This window comes from Brugia malayi (genome assembly GCF_000002995.4).
Source record: "Brugia malayi strain FR3 genome assembly, contig: Bm_v4_ChrX_scaffold_001, whole genome shotgun sequence".
In the NCBI taxonomy this organism is placed as follows: Eukaryota; Metazoa; Nematoda; class Chromadorea; order Rhabditida; family Onchocercidae; genus Brugia; species Brugia malayi.
The window spans coordinates 2,428,732-2,438,289 of record NW_025062479.1 but is presented as its reverse complement, the minus strand read 5'-3'; the positions used below and the strand labels follow the sequence as shown (position 1 = coordinate 2,438,289).

At 27.4% G+C, this 9,558-nt stretch overlaps 1 protein-coding gene across 1 annotated transcript; it reads left to right on the top strand.

Annotated features, from left to right (window-relative positions):
• Nucleotides 1-1,013: 1,013 nt before the first annotated feature.
• Bm8096 (Uncharacterized protein) lies at nucleotides 1,014-9,174 on the top strand (the record flags this gene model as incomplete). Its single annotated transcript, XM_043073325.1, has 2 exons — nucleotides 1,014-3,416; nucleotides 9,085-9,174. 2 exons carry the CDS (start codon nucleotides 1,014-1,016, stop codon nucleotides 9,172-9,174), a joined length of 2,493 nt encoding a protein of 830 aa, XP_042929259.1.
• Between the last annotated feature and the right edge of the window lie 384 nt (nucleotides 9,175-9,558).

Sequence of the window (9,558 nt, the reverse complement as noted above, 5' to 3'; positions counted from 1 at the left end):
TTAAGAGAATTCAATGGTATATTCCTGGAATTTTCTTCCTTCTTCTTTCTTCATTGCTTATTTTTTCAAGAATAAATTATTGTGTAATTTCTAAAGATTCTATAGCAAAAAATAACTTTGAAGTGACTTTCAATACAGTATTGATTGATTATAAATTTAATTATTGGAAATTTGAAAAAGCCACAAAATTGCTTCGATTTATTATCGGTTAATGAAGTTATTTATCCCTTAAATAACTATCTTCAAAAATGACGAGAAATGGGAGAAGAATGAAGAAGAAAACGAAAAAAAGTAGAATTTATATCGATATTTAGCAATTTGTTAGACTTCATCTCTTAACTTGATCAAAGTATTTCTATAAATGTTTATTTATCATTCAAAAATCTGTTAAGGTTGATTATAATTTTATGGGGAGGAGGGGAAAGGGGGGAGGGACGAGGGAAAAAAACGAAAAAATTTTACCCGAGAAATGGGTGTGAGAATGAATAAGTTCAAACTGTTAGATTGAAATCAATGATTTTTCAAATGAATATGATCATTTTTATTGAAGGCAGTTGACAAAAAAATACTTTGCCCTTTGGAGAATTGATGAATATTTTTCCTGTACTCCTCCTTCCAATATATTTATCCTTGACTTAACCTTTTTCCGTTTTCTTTTTTTTTTTTTTTTTTTTTTACATCTTTCACACCTGGCTTTATCTTCTTTCCATTCCTACTTTCCAAATGTTTATCAGTTTATTACATTTTTATCATGCATTTTTTATTTTCTTTTTTTTTTTTTGTTTACTTCACTTCATAAGAATTCATATTGTGCCCATCTCAATTAACAAAACAATAGCATTTTAGGTGTATATATCGCAGAAGGAAAAAATGCAACAGCAAAAACTGAAATCAATTATTGTATTATGTTTGAATTTAATACATATTTACTAGTTTTTTTGTCGTCAAGTATTTACAACTGACAATAATAATTATTATTTAATCCTGAAAGGATTCATTTGGAGATCTTCTCAATGGCCGAACAAGAAGAACAACGACTGCGACAACGACAACAACAACAAGAGGAGGAGGCGAAGGAGGTGGTGAAGGAACAACAAGAACAAGTAAATAACCAAAGCCGTCTACCAAGCGACTGGTTTTATTCGTCTGTTATGTTAACTAACCGTTTGGATATCGGTGAACATGCTAGCATTGATAGTTACCAAATGGATCACCTGGAACAAAATGATCAATCATCACTAACCTTTAACAATCTTCCGGATCCAGAATTTTTGCATATTTGTCGAAATGCTGATGCATCAAACGATATATACCCTAATATTGTGACTACTGCTTCATCATCCTCTTCTCCTTCCGTACAAAGGAAATCATCAATTCAGACTACTTGTCTAGAAACAACTATTCCGCATGACAAAATTATTCAAAATCGAGATATACTAATCAAAGATTCAATTAGTTCATCGAATATAAGTGATAGTGCTGGTTTTACTCATACAGTTGTCAGCAATCCGAATTTTCAAATGACCAATCAATCTAGCATGCATCATACCCTACAAACGCAATATCAAAATAAACGTAATCAGTGTGCTAATATGCGTAAATCACGTACAACATCAATCTGTAATAAGAAAGTTAGAAGTAGCAGTAGCAGAAAAAATGATAATATTCAGCTAGAAAGGGTCGAAAAAGTAGAAGTAGAAGATAGTGACGGCGGTGATGGTGGAGGAGCACCGCCCAATGTACTTTATTCGCACTCAACAACAAATAGCTCCGATAAAATGAAATGGAATTGTGGTGTGAGGTGGCCAACAGCAAAACGAACCGGAATGTTCACGTCATCTTATTCAGTACATATTGATGCGCACGACAATTCAGGCACAACAGATGACGGTACAGCAACAGTAACGGATATTGCTGGTAGTGAGGAAATGATAGAATCAACGATGATTGATATGGATTCGAAATTTGATGGAAATATTGGTGAAGTTATTCAAAAGATGGAGGTAAAGACAGTTTTTGATAGTGAAAGAACAAAAAATATTACTGTTTCAAAGGCAACAATGCAACAACTTCAATCTCAATCAAATTTAACGGATGCTACAGTCACCGTTACAGCAGTACGATCACCATCATCATCATCATCATCATCATCATCAAAGACTGAATTGGATGAACAATCTTTATCACCAACAGCTTCACTTGAAGGTTTATCATTGCCATCCATAAAGGTACCAATCAAAAAACGACGCACACATAGTTCCCTTACACAAGTACCTTATAATAAAAGTGCAAAAACGATAAATACCTGTACGAACATTCCACTGAATACGTATGATACCTTTTCGGAGCATCATCAACATCTACCAACAACTATCGCTTCTGGTGCAACAGTCACAAGTACTGCTACAGAGAGTGCATTCTCGAGCTGCTACCAAATGGCAACAACAGGATCAACGGGTACCATGATCAATGAGGATCCTATGCCACCGGTAACTACTTGTCAGAAACTACCACTGACTGGTAATGATGTTTGTGGAAGTGTGCTGAATGATCAGGCCGTCAGGATTGTATCCAGCTCTGATCCATTACCTATAACAATGGCGAATAGCTTATCCGAAGCAGAAATCGTTAACTTATTATGTCGAAATCTTTGCGATATTGAACGTATTGTCGCACAGCAGCGGATTGCTTATTCCGCAGCATCGGCAGTCCATCTACCGTCACTACTATCACAAGCTAACGGTGAACAGAAATCACAGGTAAATTATACGGGTCCAATGATTGTACCAGATCATCAACAACAAGATCAGCAACAGCATCATCATCACCACTATCAGAATACTGTTGTAGAGCGGCGACGGTCTGGTACTATAGATAGCAGCGATACTCGGCGGTTTCATCCATATGCGGCAGCAACAACAACAACAAAAGAAGCACCAGCAGCGGCGGCTTGTTGTAGCAATAGTATAACCGTTTGGTCACCATCGATACCACCTCAAGCTGATCTCAAGCAAAAATATCTCCGTTCTCTAGCACCTGTGCTTTACGATTTATTAACCGATGATTGCGAATCCAAGAATTGTCAAAAAAACACTGATTCGATGAATTGTTCAATTTTAAAAAGTTGTATGGAACCATCTATGGATTCCTATCTTCGATCCTTATCATTGTTAGCTGCAACTGCTAGTCTTCCGATTACTAATAACAAATTTGATCATTTACCATTTAATTATATTGACTATTTTACCCTTCAGCAATGTAGTTTATTACTTGGATCAGCACCGGTAACATCCACTGATTTGCTCAAATTGGCTCAATCAGCAAATCTTCTGTATAATGCCGCCGTAACCACACCAACAATTAATCCAGAAACAATGTTATCCGATAAAATTCCGTTCACCGGCAAAATTGATCAGGTCAATTATTTTTCAAATTTCATTTGTTCTTCAAATTGCAAATCTAATAAGCTAAAATTAACAGTTCAAAAAAAAAAAAAAAAAATGTATCCAATGATAATTAGAATTGCTGAGAAATAATTCAAAAATTTGCTATAAAATTTATGCTAGATATCTGCATGTTTTGTAAATATTAAAAATTATTAATTCTAAAATTTTTTCCTCGTTATTATTCATTCAAATCTTTTGCATTGAAAGTTAGGTAGTCTCGAAAATAGGAAAGAATTTACGATTAATGACAATAGGGCATATAGGTCAATAATACATTTTGAAAACATTTCGTGCCACTTTTCAATAAATTTCAACAAAAAAAGGATAGCAAATTTTTTTTTTACATAATTAAAAACGTCCAAAAATGCTTTTAATTTCAAAAACTTAACATTAATTGGCTAATTTTTTTTTTTTGTGGCATATTTTAGTCACTGCAATTTTTTTTTTTTTTTATAAATACATTCACAATTTACAGAATAGATTATTGAAATGTGACAGATTCAAACATAAAAAAATTTACAGCTGAAAAGAGAAACACAAACCATTAACTATATCTTTCCAAAAGTTTTTTCTTCGATCTTCAAATTTTCTCTCATAAAAATTCTGACAAGATTTTATAAATTATGAAAAATACAAGATGCACAAGTTATTTTGCGGTGACGTCAGATTAGTTAATCTTAATCAGTTGAGCGGACGAAATGGAGAAAAAAAAAGGAAGTGAAAGAAATTATGGTTTATCGGGTGTCGGATGACATTTGGGGTTATCTGTTGTTTGTTTACTTTTTATTTAATTGGTTATATTTTCAAAATAAAAAAAAAAAAAAAAATCAATTTCTCTGAATTACTCATTCCAAAGAGAATTCAATATCCGATCATTCTTTTTTTTTTTTTTTTTGTTTATTTTTAATTTAAAATTAATCATAGAGAAATGTATTTTTATGCCCTTGACGACTTGAAATCAATGCTTCTAATTGAATGACATCTGTTACCTTTTTCTTTTATGTTCATTTCATTAATACCTCTTTTCTTCGTTTATCATCTTTTATCCATTTCAACCTTTAATGTTATTTTTATGATACTTATTTGAAATTCATTTTGATATTTTGACGTTTCTTCTTTTTTTTTTTTTTTTCTTTTTTTTTATCTTGTTGATTGATTATAAAATATTTGCGCACAATCATCGAGTATTCATCCAAAACCTTTCCTCTGTCTCTCTCTTTTTCTCCCTCTCTGAATAAATAATAGATTATTATTATGTAAGTATAGAAATGCACAATTTTTTAAATTTTATTTTAAGCCTAAAAGAATTGATCAAACTTTAAAATTCATTCATACAGTTCTTTTTCAAAAAAATGTTATTTTTGTTTAATTTCACGAGAAACTATTGACCTTAAAAATATGTTTTTATATATATATATATAGTCTAGAAATTTTAATCAAATATTTATTGTTCATTTAGCCGAGCTTCTAATTGTTTTTGATTTTTTTTTTTTAATTTAACTATATTAACGAAATATGAATGAATTATCATAAATATCATAAATTCACTAATTCAATAGTCCAATATTATCAATAGCATTTATTATTCGTATAATTTCATGCTTCTTACATAGAACAAACAAAAAAAAAAAAAACTTAAAAAATGAATAAAATGAAAAAATAACTTTCCCCTGGCGTAATGCCAGAACTTTTTTCTTTTTTTTTTCTTTCTGAGCAAAGCAATAATAATTACATGAGTATGCGTAAACATCATAAAGTATATCGCCCAAGGCCAAAGAATCTCATAAAAAATTTAATACAGTAATCCACAGCTTTGTTTATGGTTAAGTTGCACTTATTCTGTAAAGGCAAAAAAAAAAAGGAAAGAAAAAAATAGAAAAACATATCGATCCTAGAAAATAGTACATTTCAATCAATTGAATCACTTCATATAAATAAATAATAAAAATTGAAATGCAAAGGAAATAAAGGATGTAAAAATAAAAAAAGAAGAATGAATTTTTAAAAAAAAAAAAAAAACGGAAAAACGGGAAAAAAAAGCATTTCATCTTACGATGAAAAATTATTATTATAATTTTTAATTTATTTATCAAGAAATACAAATTTATTTTTAATTGATTATTATTAATATATTTGAGTAAAAATATAATTATCTATTTTAATCCATCTTATATCTATTTATCTATCAATTTATTTATTTGCTTATTTATTTCTTGATCTGATTTATCAATCTAACTATCCGTTATCTAATCTACCTACTTATTTATCAACTCATTTAACTTTCTTTTTTGATGAATTTTAAGATAAGGATGTACGTTTTATGCACTTTTTGTTATGTTCATTTGCTAAAGAAATAATATTGAGTGGAGTGTTTTTGGACATTAACCGGATGTACTTTTCATTGCATCACACTCATTTAATTTCCATTTCATTCTTCAAATCTCCCTTTCATCTTTCTTTTTCTCTCTTTACCTCTTTTCTTCTTTATCTTCAACATTTTACAGAGATAAAAAGTTTTTTTTTTTTTCTTAAAAAAAAAACTTTTGTTATAACACCATTTTCCTCTCAATCGTCCACATTTTACCCTTATCGTTTCCACTCCTTTTTTTTTTTTTTTTTTTTGCATTTTTTCATCCGAAAAAATATTTCATTTTTTGCAAAAAAAAAAAAAAAAAAATGAGAGAAAAAGGAGAAACAGAGAGAGAGAGAGGGAGAGAAAAAAAAAAGCATTGTCCTTTTCAAAAACAGAAATTTGCAAATTTCAAATTTATACTGTTATCTATCAAGGAAAAGAGAGAGAGAGAGAGAGAGAGAGAGAGAGAGAGAGAGAGAAACTGGAATAATCAAACAAAGATGCATCATTCTTTCATGTTTTGTATCAATTTAATATTTCATTTACACCTTTAAAAGGATGTAGTAAATGAATAAATAAGATATACAGTTATATTTTATCTGAAAGAACTAACAAAGTGATAATAATGATAAAAAGACAAGATGAAAGAAATATAACCAACCGCAAGATATACAGTTTTTTTTTTAAAAAAAACGAGAGAAACAAAGAAAAGGCAGAAATGGTAATTTAACAGTTTAAAAATCATTCGCATACTATGCTAACACTATGACAAAATGCTACTTAAAAAAAAAGCATTGTATTAAAACTGATATAATATTTTGTTAAAAAGAATTATCAGTAATAAACAGCAGAAAAATAAATGTCAAGTTCAAGATAAGGTCGTCTGTTTATTTATTTATACAAGTCATAAAGTTTAAATTTATTTCATTTGAATGTCTTTTTTTTTTTCTTTATCTTCATTAAACATTAATGAAATTTTCGATAAAAACATCCTGCAAGCGGAAAAAAAAAGTTTTTTTAACGTTATTTTTATGGCTTTGCAATTATTCTTGGCTCGAACTAATCCTTTTTTACTTTCCTGAATGAAATTCTAATGGAAGAATTGTTAATGTCATTGTTTTTGTGTTCCTAAAAGTAAAAAAAAAAAAAAAAAAAATAACAGAAATAATAATAAATAATAGTAATAATGATGCTGATAGTGATAATAACAATAATCAAACCCGTAACATTAATCATTTTTTTCATTACTTAACAAATGGATTTTGCTAAGAATAGACTAATTTAAAAGCTAAAAAGAATTTGAAGTGCAAACTTCCCACATATATAAATTAATTAAGATTTAATTAGTATAAATCATCTGATAGTTGAGGTATTGGTCGATAGTAGGTAAAAAAAAAAAAAAAAAAAAAAAAAAAAAACCTTTCATCTGCTAAACAATCAGTCGTTTTCAGACTGTGATAAAATTATCATCAGAGGTGGTCCAATTATCATTTGATGCCGAACATTTATCATATGATTACTAGAAATAGGAATAAAATTAAATGAGAGACAAATTTGTAATTCACTTTAATTTGGCGTGATTATGTCAAAGGTTGTGTGCATAAGATTTTTTTTTCTTTTTTAGCGGATGAAAATAAAAATAGGCATAAAATACATCATTTCTTCGTTTTTTTTTTCCTTTTAAGTAATATTACATTTAAAAATGGAAATTATTTTACATATTGCCCCGCTCATTTCATTTTATTTTATTTCATTTTATTTTTAAGCCATATAATAAAGTTATAACACATACACATTGTAGAAAATTCATAAATTTATGTAAAGTCTTTTTTTTTTTTGAAAAATTAATTTTTTTTTTTATTTTTGACTTGCTATGAATAAATTTCATTAAATATATTTGACTGATTCTTTTCTTTTTTTACCAACAATTAAAACGAAATCATTTGAATATTTTGAATATGTATCTGTAATTGTATTAATATTACATAACAGTTGCAATGTTAATATCAGTAATCAATTTTAAATCTTCATGATATAATCGTTCCAATAAAAAACTAAATGAATGGAATTTAAAAATTTTTACCAAGAATTCATTATTTTTACCATGAATTAAATTATGGATTAATTAAATTTTGACGATTATAGAATGAGATAATAAAGACAAAAAATTTTAATTTTTTTTTTTTTTAATATTATAATTAGTAACATAGTGATATATGAATTTTTTTCACATCAAAATACTCATTACTTCTCATATAATTTTCCTTTTTTAAATTAAAAAAAAAGTGATTAATCGTTAAAGTAATCAGTTGATAACTTTTGCATTATGATATCAGATAATAATTATAATATCGATTACCAATTCTTTAGGATAGTAATTTGGCTATTCGTATTGAAAAATTCTTCACAAATTTCTTTAGCATTTATTTTATGAAATGTGCAAAAGAATGTAAGCAAACATATCTTATCTTCATTATTTTTACTAATAAAATATGTGAGTGAAATAAAAGGAAAATGGAATTTGCTTTTAAATAAGCTTTTAACATTTTACGTCAATGAAATGATTCACGTTTATCTGTTCCATTTTTTTTTTTTTTTTTTTTTTTTTGCTAAATTCTGTCCATACTTTGGGAATTCAATTTTAGTATTTAGGAAAAAAAATTCAGTATTTATCAATGGATAAAATTTTCCATGCAATTTTTAAACCAAAATTAATAATACTACTTTTTGAAATTTTCTTTCAATTTTCTTTTCCTCTTTATTAATTGTGTAAATTTGTAACATGAATTATTCGTAATTAATTGCCATCTATAGGTAGATGTGTTATTTTAAACTTTCATGAATAATTTAAAAATTAAAAATTTGCCTAAAGATACGAAATAGAATAATTACAACGCTTATAAACGAAGAATTTCTCATAGTTTTCATTTTTTTTTTTCTTTCTTTCTTTTACTCTTTTTTTTGTTAATATGTGTATGTAAATAGTGAAGGCATTCTTTTTAAATTAAAAATGATAAAATTGGAGTAATATACTTATGTAGATGGACAGAATTATTTATTTATTTATTGAGATATTTGATAACATATAAATTAAATAACATTGGATACATTTGGAGAAAAACTTTTTCTTATTTTTAAAATTTATTCTTACAATTTCAAAAATGATAAGAAAAAGTAAAAGTGAACAAAAGATGCAATAATGAATTTGTTAATTTTATTAGCATAGTATAAAACTTTTTATGATCCTTAAAAAAGAAAAGAAAAACGAAAGATTTTATTTTCCAGCATTCCGCTTCAAATTCCATCAACGGTTCGTATCCACAATCATCACAACAATCAACAATGCTTACTGTTGATAATGAACCATCATGTTGATAATGCAAATGTTACTTTTATCATTATTGTTATAAAGTAATATGGAAGGCAAAAACAGAGTTGAATAAATGAATGAAAGAATGGATGTAAAAAAGAGGCAAATGATGGTAATGATATTGATGATAATGATAATGATGATGATAAGAACTAGCATGATGAAAATTTTTTCAGTAATTTTGAATGTATAAAATGAATGAAATGAAAATTACTTAATATATAATTTATTATTGTTCATGCATTTATTTGTCAATAATACTACGCATCCATCTATTATTGTATGTCTTCCAGGGAAAAAAAAAAGCAAAAAGAACAACAAAAAGTTAAATATAAGGTATTAGTTTCGAAAAAAAAACGATGTCATTTTTTGCAATTATTTAAAAAAAA